The sequence below is a fragment of the Dysidea avara genome, chromosome 1, assembly GCF_963678975.1.
Source record: "Dysidea avara chromosome 1, odDysAvar1.4, whole genome shotgun sequence".
Lineage (NCBI taxonomy): Eukaryota > Metazoa > Porifera > Demospongiae > Dictyoceratida > Dysideidae > Dysidea > Dysidea avara.
This window is the reverse complement of record NC_089272.1, coordinates 4,962,299-4,981,183: the sequence shown is the minus strand read 5'-3', so window position 1 is coordinate 4,981,183 and position 18,885 is coordinate 4,962,299. Positions and strand designations below refer to the sequence as shown.

At 37.0% G+C, this 18,885-nt stretch overlaps 1 protein-coding gene across 1 annotated transcript; it reads left to right on the top strand.

The window, feature by feature from the left end:
* Window positions 1-2,114: 2,114 nt before the first annotated feature.
* On the top strand, window positions 2,115-3,068 carry LOC136265340 (TNF receptor-associated factor 4-like). Its single transcript, XM_066060481.1, has one exon. The coding sequence runs from the start codon at window positions 2,115-2,117 to the stop codon at window positions 3,066-3,068; it is 954 nt and encodes a 317-aa protein (XP_065916553.1).
* Window positions 3,069-18,885: the final 15,817 nt, after the last annotated feature.

Genomic DNA, 18,885 nt, shown 5'->3' with positions numbered 1-18,885 from the left:
TGTGGTTAACACTCTAATTTATGAGGTATAAATGTGCCATGATTAAACCATGCACACACAGACACACACTACATACACAGTATGGCTTTGAAGTGTACTAAGTGGAAGCAAATTTTGAGGTTAGTGCAAGATAATATCGTGGTTAGGGACTAAATGGCTTCAAACCCTTTGGAATGTGTTGGTTTCAATCATTAGACATTTATTCCAACATATGCATAGCTTTAAAAACATCGCATTCAAAAGTGATTGTATTATATGAATATTTTACACAGGTTGTCTACACTAATGCACACGACCAAAAAATGTACTAAATTTCTGGTAATGATTTGCGGGCGGGCGGTCCATTTTTATTATAAGATTGGCAGCTTTTCAAGCCAGTATTTTCCTGGTACAACCATCAAAAGCATGCTTAAGCTTGTTCCTTCCTTTTTAAATTGCAAAAATAACACAAACGTGAAGTTTGTGCTGACTTGATAGCACTGCTGACACGTGAGCTTTATTGAGCCTGCCAGTATGCAAGAATAACCGGGAAATAATAGAAGAATACGGAATATTTAGAGCTGACAGTAACCAGATGCGGGCGGTGGACGGGAAACAAGAGAATTTATTTGGAGTGGCCTTATAGTAGTAGCTAAGCCATTTCTATTTGTTAATTTTATACAGAAGCACTTTCAGTTCATTATATCTGACCCAAAACCTTAACCCTTATAACAAATTTCCTAACTCTAACATACTTCCTGATTCTAGCTATTATAAGCTATATACTGCCGAGCAAATTTCCAATCTTACTGAAAGCAAATGGCTTAATTCTACTAACTGAAGTGAATATTCTGACACTGCTAGCAAATTTTCTTTACCTTACTAGTAGCACATTGCAGATTTTGGCTATAGGATGCCACATTTATGTTGTAAGTTTCGAAATATTGACAAGATTTCAGTAAATTCTGGCTAAAAGTAGACCAAAAATAACACATCCAGAATCGACAAGCCTATTTTTTTCCAAAACTGGTAGCTATCAAATAAAGCCATATAATTACTTGAAGTGCCCCAACTCGAACACTATAGTAGCTAGCTACATAATTAGCTATACTGCATCAATCCCCCCCCATCTTGGGAAATTCTAGACCTTCTCAGGCTCCCTGTATAAAAACCGCCACAAAACCACAGACAGCCATGATAAACTTTAAAAACCACACCATGAATTATATAATTAAGCTCCTGCGCTAAACACCCAGAAGTAGAATTTTACACTGGCACGCTAGAGTAAACATTAAAAACGTTCGTAAAAGCAGGTATAAACAAATTCGTTTTTTATTCCATAGAATTCACGTTATCGAATGCTATTTGTACGTGTATAGGTGGAATGGCTGGAGAGTAGGGCTCAAACAAATAGTGGTTTTTACTATTCGAATATTCTTTATTCACAACTACCGAATATTCGAATATTCTTTTTCAATATTGATATGGATGAGATATCAATAATCCTGCGGCTGTACAAGATGTCTCTTTAATACAATTCAGAATCAACATGATTTGATCACTTATGTCATAGATATGCTTATGTAGGATCGCGAATTTCCATGTACTCTACCAGTGATGTTATATATTTCCTTTGAAACGAATATTCTCCGAATATTCGAATAATAGAATATTCGTTTGAGCCCTACTGGAGAGAACACTGCCGCCAGTGTGGAAGTGGGGGGTTACCGACACCAGTTCGTACAACCACCACCAGAGCCTTTGGTGTGCAAGCTGTGTCACCTTCCCGTTCGTGATCCACACCTTAGCCAATGCTGTAGATACAACTTCTGTGCGAGCTGCCTCAACCGTCATACTAAGAACGCGACCAAGGTGATCACGTGTCCAGTTTGCTCTGATTATCACTTTATAACTGATCGAAATAAGCAAGCTAGAGTCCAGATACAAAGTTTGCAAGTGTTTTGCTCTAACAGGGCAAAGGGGTGTTGCTGGAAAGGGAAATCCCTGAAATAAAAGATCACATAAGCAGCAGCGATGGTTGCCAGTTTGAACCTGTCACATGCCAATGTGGGGAGAAGGTTCTTAGGGGCAACCTCACAGAGCATTATTGCAACAGCTGTCCACTCACTCCACAAATGTCAACTTGTCAATATTGCGGATTACATAAGGAGAAAGGCTTCATTCAAGGGGCTCATGTAGAGCAATGCCTTAAGGCACCTTTAGCTTGTCCAAACAACTGTGAAATAGACAGTGTCACTTGTGAAGAAATGTCTAATCACTTGGAGGAGTGTCCTCTGCAATTGGTTCCTTGTGAGTATCAGAATGTTGGGTGTAAAGTGAAAGTACACCGCAAAGACATGAGTCAATACTGCGAGGATTACACTATGCAACATCTTCATCTTGTTACAGCCAGTGTTGTGAGCACAGAGGGTGAAGTTACTGACACCAAACGACAGATCACAGATACCACTAACCAGCTAGTCTCTGCCCAAGGTGTTGTCACAGACATGCTTCTTCAAGTTGCCTCCATGGTTGAGATGTTGGCGGGAAATAAGAATCAAAAGGATAAGAATCTTAGCATACAGCACTGGCAGGTGTGGCTGTGTTGTCGTGGTATGCAGTCAGCTACTAAATGTCTTCAGACTCCTGTTCTCATAAGAATAACAGATTTTGAGAACAAGCGACTTGGCAAAGAAATGTGGTACAGCAAGCCATTCTGGTCCCACCATAACGGATATAAGGTACAGCTTGGTTTTGCTGAATGTGCAGGCACTCATTTTTCAATGGATATTTGCATCAAGGATGGCCCAAATGATCAGAATCTTGCATGGCCTGTACAAGGCAAATTCACAATGAGCTTGATGAATCAGTGTATGGATAGTAACCACCATGTTGACTATGTTGTGTTTGACAAATCAACTCCACATCATATTGGTGGGAAGACTGGTCAAACTGATGAGAGAGTCACTGCTTGGGGCAAGCGATACTTCATAACCCAAGAAGAACTGTGCAGGATATCTGCTTCACGTTATTACCTGAAAGATGATACGGTTTACATACACGTCTCATTCAGCCGTGAAAAAGTGTAGGCAATTAGTACTTTTGAACTTCTTGTATGTATATTGTAGTCTGTCCTTTGTTTATGTGTACACATTTGTACATGTACATACATAGATATGTATACTTGAGAGTAGCGTGCATTTTGCTATAAACAATATAGGGTGAAACATTTTAAGAAGTTTTATCCACTCTAAGAGATTGCCATGAATGCCAAATGACGTTAACTTTGCAATAAATGTTGGTGTGGGACAGTATCAAACGCTTTCTGAAAATCTAAGTAGATTACATCAATACAATAGCCATTATCCAAATGCTGAGTATGGTAATCCAATACTTTCAATAACTGACAGTCTTCCTGGTATAAAGCCAGAGAAATTAAACTATATATACATCCAGATTGAGATACTGTAATAGAGCACTCAATCACTCTAATAAAGCAGTCACAATACTCAGAGAAGCAGTGTAGCAAGCTATGTAGCTATAAGGCCACATAAACTTAATTATTAGTTCTTATCCTCCTGCACTCCTGAGGGGGGGTGGGTTTTTATTTTTTGCTAACTAGCTAGCTAAAATGACTCAGAATGCAGTTTTCTTAGACTGCTCTAGCAAGGCACCAACTTTAAAAGGTGCTGGATGGCTGCATTAAGGCACTAGTGGTGCAAAATCCTTGATGAGGTAAGAAAAAACAGCAGGGATGACAAACTAATAATTACATTTATATGGCCTAAAATAAGGACTTTTATGTACTTTATCAAGGGCAGTTAGTCTCAGCAGGTAGTTCCTTTTTATAGCTTTACCAAAAGACTATATAGCTATGCTCCAGTCACAAAAAATCAAGTGTTCTTAATAATGTTACATGTAGTGACTGTTCTATTGCAATGTTTAACTGACTGCTCTATTAGAGTATCTCATTTAAAGTTTGTTTGATTTACATATATTTTGGGGGGGAGGCACATGCCCCCTTTGGATCTGCCACTGGGAATGCTAAGACTATTATGCACCAAAAGACGGTGTATCACAGTACCTCAGTTTGGAAAAGCTAATGCAGCTCTAAAATTAGTTGTAGACTTGTTGCAGTGCCACAACCCTCCTGTGTTTTAAGCCACTTGAGAGTGTAGACTTGTTACTCTTGTAGCAAGTTTGTAGACTTTGTTCCTCTGAATATTCTTACATATACAAAAATGTATAACCATCAATACTATCTTTTGATGTCGCCACCGTACTACTTAATTCAATTCCTACACTTCAGTTTAATAGTACTGTTCTTGAAAATTGGCAGTTCCTGGTTGATCAGCATCTGTGACTACCAAGGTTAAGATACTGGATAGGGAGGCATCTTCACGAACACTGAGTGAGTACTGTGACTGCAAGAAGAGTGGTGGGTTGTCATTAATATCAGTGACCATGATATTCACTCTAGCTTGTGTTGCTCGAGTTGATGTACCAGGATTACTAGTAGCAATAACTAGCATGTACTCATCTAATACTTCTCCGTTGATATTTCCACTGACTGTAATTATATCTCCATTGTTTGCATTGATACTAAAGACTTCACCAATATTACCACTAGTGATAGAATAAACCACTTCTCCTAGTACACCAGAATCAGTATCATTAGTCACAACTGGTGTACGATCATCACTGTTTTCAGCCACTGATGCTGTGTATGGGTTCATTGTGAATATTGGGGAGTTGTCATTTTCATCCACTACATGAATTGTTATTGTATGTTCTGTATTAGATACCCCATCTGAAGCAGTCACCACCACACTGTGTTGTGTTGCAGTTTCATAGTCCAAACTACCAGCAAGTGTAATTGTTCCAGTGCTACTGTCAATGGTAAATAAAGATAGGAAAGCAGTGCATTGCTACTGAAAACCTTAACTTCAGCCTGCATATCTTCATGAAAACTTCCACTATTCTATAACATTCAAGAAGGAACTCCATATACCTCTCCAAAACTGGTAACACTTGGCACCAAGTCATAAGCCTTTCATAAATCAATGAGAGGGTAAACAGCAATTCTCGATATTCCCGTGATTTTTCAAAAGTTCTTGAGACACAAAAATCATGTCACAACAACCCCTGCCTTTTCAAAAATCACACTCACTTAAGTCTTTAGTGATGTAATTGGATGTTAATTTGATGTTCTATACAGCAACAGAGATTCCAAGGACTCACTTAAATACAAGATCTTCACCACGTTTTTTAATCAAAACTCAGAATTCATTTTATTATAATTACCTCTCATTAACTACTGAAATGTTTGCATGCAATTAGCATTAAGTAGCACAGCAACACAGTCCCAATACACTAAGGTTTTTAAAAAGTCGAACACTTGCACCTGTACTTGTCATACAAATTGGTTACTTGGCTATTTCATGCATACCTATAATATACATGCATAGAATCAGAAGTATAAACTCAATAAGCAAATCAACTCATATATACATGGTAAGTCATTTCTGTTCTGAAAGAATAGTATATATACATACATTGATTAATATAGTGCTATAATGTTTAAAGTCTTGCTGGAGTGCATAGTAACATCAATGGGTTATACCACACACTATTGTACATATGATGATGCTATTATAATTGATACACATTATTTGTGTATAACTACTGATAAAGAAATTACCCTAAGCTTTTTGTACTTTGCAAATAGGTATTGTCTCTTTTAATGATATCACCATCACCACCATCGATTAGGTCGGCAATCTATGGCAACTGTAAGTGGTCCAAGGGTAGATGAAAAAAACAAATAAAATCATAAGTAATTATGCAATGTACATATTATTACATTGTGCAGATAAATACAAATGTGCACTGCATGCATAATTATTAGTCTACACCAAGAAGTTGTTCTTGATATTCACAATAATTATAAGTCTTTTCAGGAATGTTTTGAAGCATCGCTTGCTCCTTTACAGCACTAGGCTTCTTATTTGTCTTTTTCAGCCATTTTGTTATTACTGTAGTGCAGTCATAAAGTTTGCTCCTGACCACTCCACCACACATGTAAGTAATGATGTTATTTGTGACAATGAAAGTTAGGTGAAGTGCAGCCATAGCAATCATTACATTGACAGCAGTAACTCCTATTCCAGACAGTGTAAATATATACAATACTTGAAGGTTTATAATGTATATTATTTCGTGGTAATTTTTGCTGTTATTCCTAAATGGTTTAACAAATCAATATAGTCCTATTATCACACTGAGAAGAATACTACCAGTGATGAGGTTGTTGTTCTTATCTAAAGCTGCTACACAAAAGAATACAGCTCTTATTAAAAGCTGTAGACCAGTCCAGTAACAAAACTGTATTTTGTAAGGTCCTTGATAAGCATCCAGAAGTGGCTTGAATTTGTTAATAAACTGAAACCTTGACAGAGTTCTTGTAAACAATAAGACAAAAAACATTATAAGGTAGTATCAATAGGAAGAGGATGAGACAGACAATGAACAGTATAGAAAATCTAACTCCAAACAGAAGTACATTAGCATCTACTGACCACACTAGTGTAGTGTGTTTACTAAGTAGGTGAGTGATTGTGGAGTAGAAGAACAAGACACTGGACATAGTACATAATTATCTTAATATAGGACAATAGGAATAGTGTAGCAAGAACTGGTAGAGCTCTACGTGCAGTGAGCCTCTGTATTCTAGTAGAGTATCGACTGGTTATGATGAGTAATGTAGCAATGAAGATGAGGTAAATGGGAAATGCTAATTGTAACCATAGTTTAGCATAGTCATCCATGCCATTGTAAAAACACGTTTTAATACCTAAGTCAAGGTTTGCAAGTGATGTGAATAAGTATATAAGCAGCATGATCAGTATCAGTAAAGAACACAACACTATTGATACTAGTGATATTAGCATACAAAATAAATACATTAATAGTTCCATCAGTAACTGTGAGGTTAAGAAGGAAGAGTAGTAATACTAGTAGGATACCTAAAATTGTGATGGGTAGGATGAGAAGGAGGTATATATTGGAGCAGTGTTGACAATGAGATGTACCAAATACAGTACTAAGACCTTGTTGACATTGTCCGCAGAGAAGGTGAGACCTGGTAAACTGACATTATGAGTTAGGACTGGAGAGGTTAAGTGAAGATGACTGAGGTAGGCAATAATGGAATGGACGATTATGGGATATGCGATAAGAGTGAGTATTATTATGTGATTCAGCTGATATCCAACTGTTAGCAGGACGTAATAAAGCCTGATCATTAATGTTACACTGTGTTATCATTGAAATCAGTGATGGATCACACTCGCATTTACCAGTACAAAGAATCATTGAAAATCCTACTGGACATTTACGTAATTTCACATAGAATATTGTAATTTGATTGTAATATCTATCGTTCAAAAACATTTCACACTGCCTTTCACTTTTTGCCAGTAATGTGTAGTGTAACAATGTACCAAACATTCTTAAATGTTTCGTTGGTGGAGGCAACTTTACAGTGAGATTGAGGTAAGTAATTATGCTTTGGTACAAATTCAACATTAACTGGAAGACTATTCCTGGACTTGTTTCCTTTATCATTGCATCTTAAGTTCATCGTTATAGTTTCTTGATATACAGGACCCAGTGTATTATTAATTTGACAATTTTTTTCTCACCATTAGTGCAATAGCACAACAGTCCTGTATCAAATAATGATAAAACGTTTATGTTCTCATTTTGAAAGTGTATAATATGTTGATATACTTCTAGTGGGTTGTGTTCACTAAATACAGACCCTGGAGACATTTTACAATTAATGTTTTTTGTGCTTTCAGAAAAGACATGTTTACTAATTGTATTATTGATCAGTACTCCAAATGATTGAAGTGATGTGGTAAAGTCTCTTGCATGGCTAGAAAAAAATTGGAAATAACATGGTGGAATAATTTCATTTGGTATAATGGAATCAAATACTGTTTCATTAACACTATTGTCAGTAATATTGAATCTACCATTTTCTACAAATGTGATATATGCAGAGGTTGTGAATACCAAATGTTCTGCTGAAATTTCTATGTAGCATTAAGTTGCATTGAAGTATTAAGTAGCCTATCAACTATATTATTGCAAAATATTATTGGTCCTTTCAAGGTAACTGTTGTGTCTGAAACTATAATTGAACTTTTTTTTAATTGACTGTTGAGGATCTTGATTTGAGTAAAATTGGTATTAATAATGTTTACCAAGTGCATATCAGTTACCGCCACATTTGTTTGAAAGTAGAGGATACGTGGTGCTTTATTATTATGAAATACACAGTGATTAACCATTAAGTTTATTTGATATCATGTGGCTAGGTACTGTGTGCCATAAACACCTTACAATTGCAATACCATTGTTACTGGACAATGGTTTCCTAAAAATGTGCTGTCGTTAAATAGTAGAAGTGTATTACCAGGTAGTATAATATTGAAAATTTTGTCTTCACATAATGCTAATTGAAGAGTAATACCCTTGGGTTCACTATACTTGACAAGATCCTCATAACCACCAACACTATTTTTTGAAAATATATATTGTCGGAAAATTTACAGTTGTGTAGTTATCGTATTTGTGTACTTTCCACAATGTTTACTTTCAATGAGCAACAGTGTAGGTAAATTTTCTATGCTTAAATACATACGTTCAAAATCAGTATTGGTGACTCTGATATTGACAACATAAGTGTCTAGCAGCAATTTAACGACCACTAATGCCTCAGAAGTAATTATTGCCATATTTGTTGGTGGTCTGTAGTCTTGGATTACAAGTGTGTGGTTCATCATTCTACTTATTTCATCAGAATAAATGATCTGCAGTACTGCCGTTCTAATACTAGAAATAACTGAATCACCAAAAGCATTTGTGAGACTTAGTATAGTTGTTCCAATGTTTAATAAACTAACATGATAACAGTTCATAATTTTAAGGAGTGAGACAGGATTTGTAATTTGCCACCATCCGCCTAGTAATATTTTTGTCATAATAACATTAGTACTGTTGACTACTGTTACACTACAAGCAGCATCACAGTGGAGCATAGTGTCATATGACAGGGAGATAAGAGAAATATTATGGACATCTTGTATGGTGAGATTAGTTTTAAGGTGATGTATTCCTGGTAGGAAGAGTAGTTGAGTGTTAGAGGTGAACTATTTTGTGGTATTGAGCAGGTAATGTTGTAGGTTGACAACGATCACGTTAATAGGGTGATCATCAGCTGTCACAGTGTAGACAGTACAAGTTGTAATGTGTAGCAATGATGATAGGAGGAGTAGTAACAACATGACTGGTGATCTGCAATTTGGAGGAGTATTTACACATTGTTATAATGAACCAATTGACTTACTCAATCACGCCCAGGTTGTGCTACTTTCCATGCAATGTACCAGGGCGGTGGAGCAGGCCAGCTGTAAGTTGAAGACCAAAAAAAAAAAAAAGGTCACAGCCTGCTGACAATAGCTGCTCTCCACCAATTATATCTCCTTATTACTACACATACATAGCTAAGTAGCTTGATACACTGCTTCTCTGAATACTGTGACTGCTCTATTAGAGTATCTAGATCCTGACTGTTCTATTACAGTATCCCGATCTTTTCTTGCAAACAGTGTCCCATAAGAGTTGGGGGCCATCCCCTGGCCCCCCCCCCGTCTCCACCGCCTATGCAATGTACAGTGCTAAACTTGCTGTTATCACATGTGTTATAAAAGCAAAGCCTGTCTTCCAAACATCAAGCAATATAACAGGCATATAGTTGATAACTGCATGTGTCTGTGGATATACCATCCTTTTATGTTATAGAAATGTGATAGCAAACAAAATCTAACATAGTCATATGAAGTACACATGTAATACATCACTTTCATCTGTTATAAAATAACTGTATACTATTAACATGAAAATAATAATATATATTATTGATGCATAATGCATGTGAAGTGCACATGTATGTACTGTATATACATAGCAACATTGTTGGGCAAAGTTACTCTGTAAAAGTAACTAGTTACATATTACATATTACTTGCAACTGAACTATTTAGTTACAGTTACATATTACCTATAAAATAAAGTAACTGTAATAATATTACATATTATTAGGGCTGGGCGGTATTGGAGTTTCGTTTCACGATATATCGTACAGAAATATATCACGATATTACTATTTATCGCGGTTATTAAAGATGACTGCTATATTAAAGTAGCTGACTGCTTTATTAGGGTATCTCGATCCTAGCTGACTGTTCTATTAGAGTATCTCGATCTTTGTAAAAAAAATTGACTAGCTAGTACTAGGTCCTTGTTTGCAGTAGTATCACGTGATTATTTGAGGTGCATTATAACAACCTTAAGGACTTAATAAGCTGTCACAAACACTAAAAATCGTAATAATATTGATATCGTGATATTATCGTTTCACCGAAATCTACGCGATACAGATATCGTTTCATTGCAATACCGCGGTATTACTATAATACCGAGAAACCGCCCAGCCCTACATATTATATTACTTTGTGTCCACAGCCTTAAGCTGTTATGTGTGAAACTATCACCTTATCACATGACATGATTGCGTTGTTGGACAATGTGGTTATAAAAAAGAAGCTAGTGAATAAGCTTCATTCAGTAGGCCTCGTTACTTCATTGTGGTTAGGCGTTACTCAGAGGATTACTAACGAGATAAGTAACTTCGTTACTTGTAGTAATAATATAACGTAGACTCGTTACAGTAACTATATTAGTTATGTAATGCATTACATTTGTTAGTAAAGTAACTTGCATTATATTACCTGTTTTCATAGCGTATTTCGTTATATTACTTTGTTACCACAAAAGTAATAATATTACGTAACATGTTACATAAGTAACGTGTTACTCCCAACACTGCATAGCAATACATCATGCACTTTCAACTGTGAAACAACACAACTACGTAACTGTATGCCATGAGATTAACCTGAAAATCAAATACTTTAATAATTGATGTATAATTTATTGTTTCTTGTAGATTCATCTACATATACAAATTATGGCACACTATCTAGTGGTTTGTAGAGTGGATACCCCACTTATGTACATCTATATCAGTGGCTATATATAACTAAATTTAGCATTCATGTTTGGACACTTAGTTGTGGTTAATTTTACTGTATGGACAACTTCAAGCCAAAATATATATACAGTGTGAGCGCTATGGGCCTTACACATGAAAATGACAGGGCCAATTCTACACAACAGTGATCTGACATTTCCACACTCACCATTGGTACCATTGGATAACCCTTGTTAGTCTCAAGAAAAGTAAGAAAAAAAAGGAGCTAAATATGCAGTTTAGTCAAAATATACAGTGTGAGCGCTATGGGAGTTTTGAAGCCTTACACATGAAAATGATAGGACCACTTCCACACAACAGTGACCTGACATGTCCAAACTCTCCATTGTTTAACCCTTTACTATTTGTTATTCACAGAGAAAAGTTATACTTGGTCAGGCCTCAACCGAGAAAGAAGCAGTTCTCGAAGCAGTTGGCCACTTATACTGTCAGTGTCACTCTCGGCAGCTCAAATCAATTAAAGCTACGCCGTACTGAGCTAGCTAGCTTCGTCACGCTGGTGCAGGCGAGTATGAACTTATAATGCCTCGAATAGTTAATCACTGCAATACACACGGTCTCGAACTTACGCGGATAGCCGGGCACTCTAAGTTACCTCCTGCTACTGGCTTGGCGTCACCCCCACTCTTTTCAGCCACTACTTTAGTACAATAATTAAACCAGTTAAATCACCGCCATTGCTCGTGCAATATGGAAAAAATAGCACTCAGGCATGGTCTCGAACTTTATACAGCACTCGGCTTCGCCTCGTGCTGTATTAGTCTCTCGCCCACGCCCTCGTGCTATTTTTTCCATATTGAACTGGCAGCGGTGCTTTAACTAGTATTTGTTGTAAAGTATTCTGAAACAGTGACACTTGTGCAGTGTGTCTTGAATTTCACTATCAACTGCATGGTATTAAAAAAAAACAAACAAAAAAACAACAATCTATATTTACTGTACTATAGCCAAAAGAGTCATTTCATGGGGGACCATTATGTAAATTCACAGAATCGACTAAATGACCTGAAATGTCCATTCATGTCCCTGTACAATGCATTGTATATGCATTCATTACATAATTCTTCTGTACCTTTCCAAATGGTGTATGTATATATATGATACCAGCAAACATCCATCCATAAGCTAGAAATGCTACAACATCATGCTGCGCGGTTTGTATTAAACAAACCTTGGAGGAGGAACCACAGAGACAGTATAACTGACATGCTAATGATGTTGAAATTGCCATCGCTTGAGAATCGTAGAAGATATTCACGTTTAATTCTGCTTTAAGTTCGTAAACAAGTTGATACATATTCCTACCCAGTATTTGCCAGTGCCATCCCCCTTAATAACTACCAGGGCTAACCACGATCAAACGTTTATGCAACAGTATGCCAGAACAAACTGATATCTTTATTCATTTCTGCCAAGGACAATCCCTGACTGGAATAACTTGAATATTGAGAATTTAACTAATTATAATCTAGATTTTTTTGAAGATTATTTATCTAGTTATAATAGCTAGTTAATCACTTACATGACCTTTTTTTGTACATTAGCATTATACCCTTGATGGGTTTTGCTAATCAATAAATAAATTTTTAAAAAAGATATCAAATTGCTGTGATCCAAAATATCATTTCAAATATATAAATGTACCATTAAGAAAGCAACATGATGATAAGGTATGCCTCATTCATTATAATGCAGATGATATAGCTAATAATAAAAAGTACAATTACATATTGTATAGCCAGCTGCGTACACATGTGCATAGCATGTTAAAGTTTAATTGTATCAGTGAATAATTATATGTACATAATATGCATTTGCACTACAGACACTTACTTGTGGAGATCATCACATTATCCTTACTAGCACATACATATGCTTTTCTTGGAACAATAATGTATTTTGTTGAACCTGATGCTAACAATGAAGAAAATTTTACATGCTCGAATTTCGTCTTGATACAGCACAGGGGCTAAAAAAAGGGGTTAGTTGTGGCCAAAAAGCTAGTTGTAAATGACTTTTGGCTAGTTGTAAATGGTGATTTGGCTAGTTGTAAAAGTCAGACTACTTTATCCTTTTCTAAAGTCAGACTGCACCACAGAAAAGAATAAAGTCAAAAAATGCATACATGTGCTGTGCATGTTTACAGGGATTTGACTAAAAGTACCTCAAGATCCAGTCTTGAGATTACCATTTTCAAACATTTTCCACTTGTGGTCCACTAAAATTGCAGAATAGTTATGGTCATTTCACAGTCCACTATTGATATAAAATAATTGCCTCAAAATCTTATAAAACAGTAGTTTGATCTAGAATTGGCTTGTACGTCACTTGTTTGCTATTTCCTAGTTCCAGGTCTCAGTCACTTATCTCAAATTGCTTCCAGATTCAATCTTGCCACAATTATGTTTAAATATGCTCCCACACTCCCCTGAAATGCCTTCAATCATTCCCTTCACTGACATTTTGCTACACAACAATTGTGACAATATAGAACAGAAAATACAAGATATTTAATTCAAACACAAAGAAAATTTTGTTTATATGTATGTACTACCCCCCCCCCGGTCTCAGGTTTGGGCTAGTTGTAAAAATAGTTTTTTTTAGCCACTGATACAACAGATCCAGAAGATTTCATATGTGGTAACCTTCAACAGTCTGTTCCTAAGTTCATCCAGTACCAGCAAAAGTTTCACCAAACTTTTATTGCCATGCTATTCTTTCTGCCTGGGGAACATCACTTGACACAGGGGCTAAAAAGGGGGCTAGTTGTGGCCAAAAAGCTAGTTGTAAATGACTTTTGGCTAGTTGTAAATGGTGATTTGGCTAGGTGTAAAAGTCAGACTAAATAGCAAGCTGCACCACAGAAAAGAAAAGGTCAAAAATTACGTACATGTGCTGTGCATGTTTACAGGGATTTGACTAAAAGTACCTCAAGATCCAGTCTTGAGATTTGCCATTTTCAATAATTTTCCACTTTCGGCCCACTAAAATTGCAACTTAGAGATAATTATGGTCATTTTCACAGTCCACTATTGACATAAAATAATCATTGTTGGGAAAGTTACTTTTTAGAAGTAACTAGTTACATATGTGACTGGATCTACGAAAACCGTTCTTATCGCCCAAGACAGGAAGTTTGATTTTTTCACACAAACACAAAGCTTAATGAATGCACTATCTAGTTTCACTGCCACAGTCGACCAGAGTAAAGTGGTCTGCTTTTGCTGGCTGCTTTTCTAGAGCACAGTGGCGAGCCGTACGGGTGGTCTGGGGTCTTGATGGAGCCCTGGCCAACCAGGAGATGGCTGTGTGTGGCTGTACAGCTCTGTGGTGTTGGACAATGACCTGTGCTGTAAATTTCCTTTCATTTTAGCCAGTTCTGAGCCCTGAATGGCCTATAACTTGGCCTAATTCATCCCAGCACGTCTCTTTTCAAGTTTTGAACACCATCTTGCCCGCCTTCCAGGGCCCCCGCCTCCCACCCTTCTGGAGCTCGCCTGATACAGACAACCTCGGTTTAAAAACTATCTAAAATGGCGGGAAACTTAGCTGTTGACTACTTCTTCAGTGGATGATCAGGAAGGTAAGAAGTTGTTGTGAAAATTTGGTATGCATAGCTACCACCATTGGCCAGCTACAACACACAGAATATTTAAAACCGACGTTTCTGGATACTTTTAAATGGGCGATAAGACCGGTTTTCCCAGAGACAGTCACATATTACATATTACTTGCAACTGAACTATTTAGTTACAGTTACATATTACCCATAAAATAAAGCAACTACAATAATATTACATATTATATTACTTTGTGTCCACAACCTTAAGCTGTTACGTATGAAACTGCCACTTTATCACGTGACATGATTGCGTTGTTGGACAATGTGCAAATCTTCGTTATAAGTAAGAAGCTGGTGAATAAGCTTCATCCAGTAGGCTTCGTTACTTTGTTGTGGCTAGGCGTTATTCAATGGATTACTACCGAGATTAGTAGCTCCGTTACTTGTAGTAATAATATTACGTAATATTAAATTCGTTACAGTAACTATATTACTTAGTTAACGCATTACATATGTAAGTATAGTAACTTGAGTTATATTACCTGTTTTTATAGCGTATTTCATTATATTACTTAGTTACCACAAAAGTAATACTATTACGTAACGCGTTACATAAGATGTGACTATTGTCTTCTCAGATGGCGCGGCAGCCAGAACATAAAATTCGTATATTATTGACGTGATAATTTCATCGTCGCCAGCCAGATAGCAAATAATCTCAGATTCATTTCAAACTTGCAGTACAGATTGAGTGAGAATCCACCTTCATCACCATGTTGTGAGGAAGAGTTGGCTATTCTCTTGTCAGATGGCACGGGCAGCCCAAGCATTTAAAGATCGCGTTTTATGGACATGGCAATTTCATTATCACCAGCCAGAATGCAAACAAACACAAATTAATTTCCAAATTGCTGCATCAACTGAATGAACATCCACTTTCATCACCATGCTGGGAGAAAGAGTTATTTATTTATTTTATAGCATAGAAATTTTTGTAGCTAGCTACTGACATAGCTAGTTTATTTAAATTACTATAAAATGCAATCTGGAATCATCCAACTATACTGTTGCCCCTATAATTGTACTATAAACGCTTATTGAGCTTCTTATCCAGCTGGTGTGGATGAAATTATCACGTCAATGAAAATCATACTTGGGCTTCCCTGCCATGTTAGCAGAGAGAAACCAGCTCTTCCTTACAACACGGTTGGGTTTCCACTCAATCCATACCACAAATTTGGGATTCTTTGCTTTCTGGTTACATGGTAATGACTAAATGAGCCTATTCTATCACATCCTTTTGTAATTGTATGCATTCGTTTCATGCTGTAACTAGCTAACTATTACCAAGAGTTCATAATATTTGTATGGGGGAGAGTGTCTAACTGCTAGTATGGCCTGTACAAATACACTGTGGAAAATTCACTTTTGATTATGTACACCTCTAGCCTGATTCTACTGATGACAAAAACTGTTAATAGGTGATGATTGGTGTTGATAAGGTCAAGCCTCTCTTCTAAGAGAAGCCTGAGGTGTTACTTGCAGCAGTGTGTTTGCTGAATGTACTCCAGTTAGACACTCACCCCCATACAAATATTATGAACTCTACCTATTACTAAATTTAGTGTTGCGTTGATGTTTCGGGTTTCCGCGCCATCTGAGAAAATAATGTCCAACACTTCTTCATAACATGATGATGACGGTGGATGTTCACTCAATCTGTACTGCAAGTTTGAAATGAATCTGAGATTATTTGCTATCTGGCTGGTGACGATAAAATTGTCGTGTCGATAAAAATGTGCAGTTTAATGATTGGGCTGCCGCACCATCTGAGAAGAGAACAGCCAGATCTTCCTCAAAGCATGGTGATAAAGGTGGATGTTTACTCAGTCTGTATTGCAAGTTTGAAATGAATCTGAGATTGTATTATCTTCCTCAAAGATATTTATGAGCACAAAACCCAAACAGACGTAATCTATTTAGACTTTTCTAAAGCTTTCGACCAAGGTCCTCACAATGAACTACTCCTAAAATTGTGGCAAATTGACATTACTGGCAACCTGTGGTGGTGATTCAAATCATATCTTTATAATAGATACCAATGTGTACGACTCATGGTTCCTACTCAACTCTACTTCCAGTTTTATCAGGTGTGCCCCAGGGGAGCATCCTTGGCCCACTTTTGTTCTTAGTTTTCATTAATGATTTATATCTATCCATTCATCACTCCAATGCTTTATCTTTTGCAGATGACACTAAATGCTACAAACTCATTTTTGAACTACTTGATTCTATCAAACTCCAGGATGACCTCAACTCCTTATTTGACTGGTCTCAAGACTCAAACTTATCTTTTAACAGTAAGAAATGTATTCACCTCTCCTTTAATACAAAGTTCCCTACTTCTTACAACATTGATGATTCCTCGACAATATCTATTAACACCCATCGTGACCTTGGTATCATTCTATCCACCGACCTGTCCTAGAGAAACCACTATCACCACATTTCATCCAAAGCTTGTCGAACCCTAGGATTACTTAGACGTACATTCAGCCATTCTATTAACACTACAACTAAAAGAACTCTGTACATAGCACTAGTAAGGTCTCAGCTACTGTATTGTTCCCCATTGTGGCATCCCTACCTTATCCAAGATATCTCTGCTCTTGAAAGAATACAGCGCTGAGCTACCAAATACATCCTCAACGATTATGTTTCTGATTATAAAACTCGCCTTATCAAACTCAACCTACTACCGTTAATGTATATTTATGACCAGTGTGACATTCTGTTTTTCATAAAATCAATTCAAAATCCATCCGATCATTTCGACATCCGGACCTTCATCAAATTCTGTCATCATTCTACTAGGTCTTCTTCCAGTAACAAACTTGAACATGTTTTTACGTCATCTAATCAACAAAGAAACTTCTACTTCAACAGACTACACGTGTAACAGTGCACTATAAAGCTAATAATTGAATTAAATTGAATTGTATGCTCTCTGGCTGGCGGCGATGAAAATGTCGTGTCGATAAAAATACGATTGGGCTGTCACTCCATCTGAGAATAGAATAGCTAACTCTTCCTCATGGCATGGTGATGAAGGTGGAGGTTCACTCAATCTGTATTGCAAGTTTTAAATGAATCTGAAATTGTTTGCTATCTGACTGGTGGTAATTAAATTGTCGCGTCGATTAATATACGAAATTTTATGTTGGGCTGCGTTCCATCTGAGAATAGAATAGTCAACTCTTCCTCACAGCATGGTAATAAAGGTGGATGTTTACTCATGCAGTCTGTACTGCAAGTTTGAAATGGAACTGAGATTGTTTGCTATCTGGCTGGTGACGATAAAATTGTTGCGTTGATAAAAATACGCAGATTTATGTTTGGGCTGCTGCGCCATCTGAGAAGTGAGTAGCCAGATATTCCTCACAGCGTGGTGATAAAGGTGGATGTTCACTTAGCCTGTATTGCAAGTTTGAAATGAATCTGAGATTGTTTGCTATCTGGCTAGTGGCAATGAAATTTACGCCAATAATACACAATGAATATGTGATGTGAGTATAGCTATTTCATCGCCACCAGCCAGATAGCAAACAACCTCGGATTAATTTCAAACTTGCAATACGCACTGAGTGAACATCTAATTGCATCACCATGCTGCATGTGAGGAAGAGCTGGCTTTTCTCTTCTCAGATAGCACAGCAGCCCAAACTTGGAATTTCGTATTTTTAGCGACGTGATATTTTTCACCGCCACCAGCCAGATAGCATACGATCTCAGATTATATTCAAACTTGCAGTACGGACCGAGTGAACATCCAATTGCATCACCATGCTGTGAGGAAGAGCTGGCTTCTCTCTTCTCAGATGGCAGGGCAGCCCAAACATAAATTATTCGGATTTTTACCAAATAAAGCAACCCTGTGCAGCGTATACAGCTAGACCATTACCCACCACTATGCACGTTTGTTGAGCACAGCAACCCTAGATAACATTTAGCTATATAATGAGAACATTCGATCCTGTCCTGCGGAAGTAGCTGTGTTTACGATACCACGTTTTTGACGCAAATACCGCGACATGTAAAAAATTACGGTGGCTATTTCTCAAACTAAAACAATCGCGCCTCCGGTTTTATAGTGGTTCAAGTA

Bases quoted from the DNA above. Each gene is read 5' to 3' on its own strand.
- LOC136265340 (XM_066060481.1), top strand. From the start codon at position 2,115: ATGTCAACTTGTCAATATTGCGGATTACATAAGGAGAAAGGCTTCATT.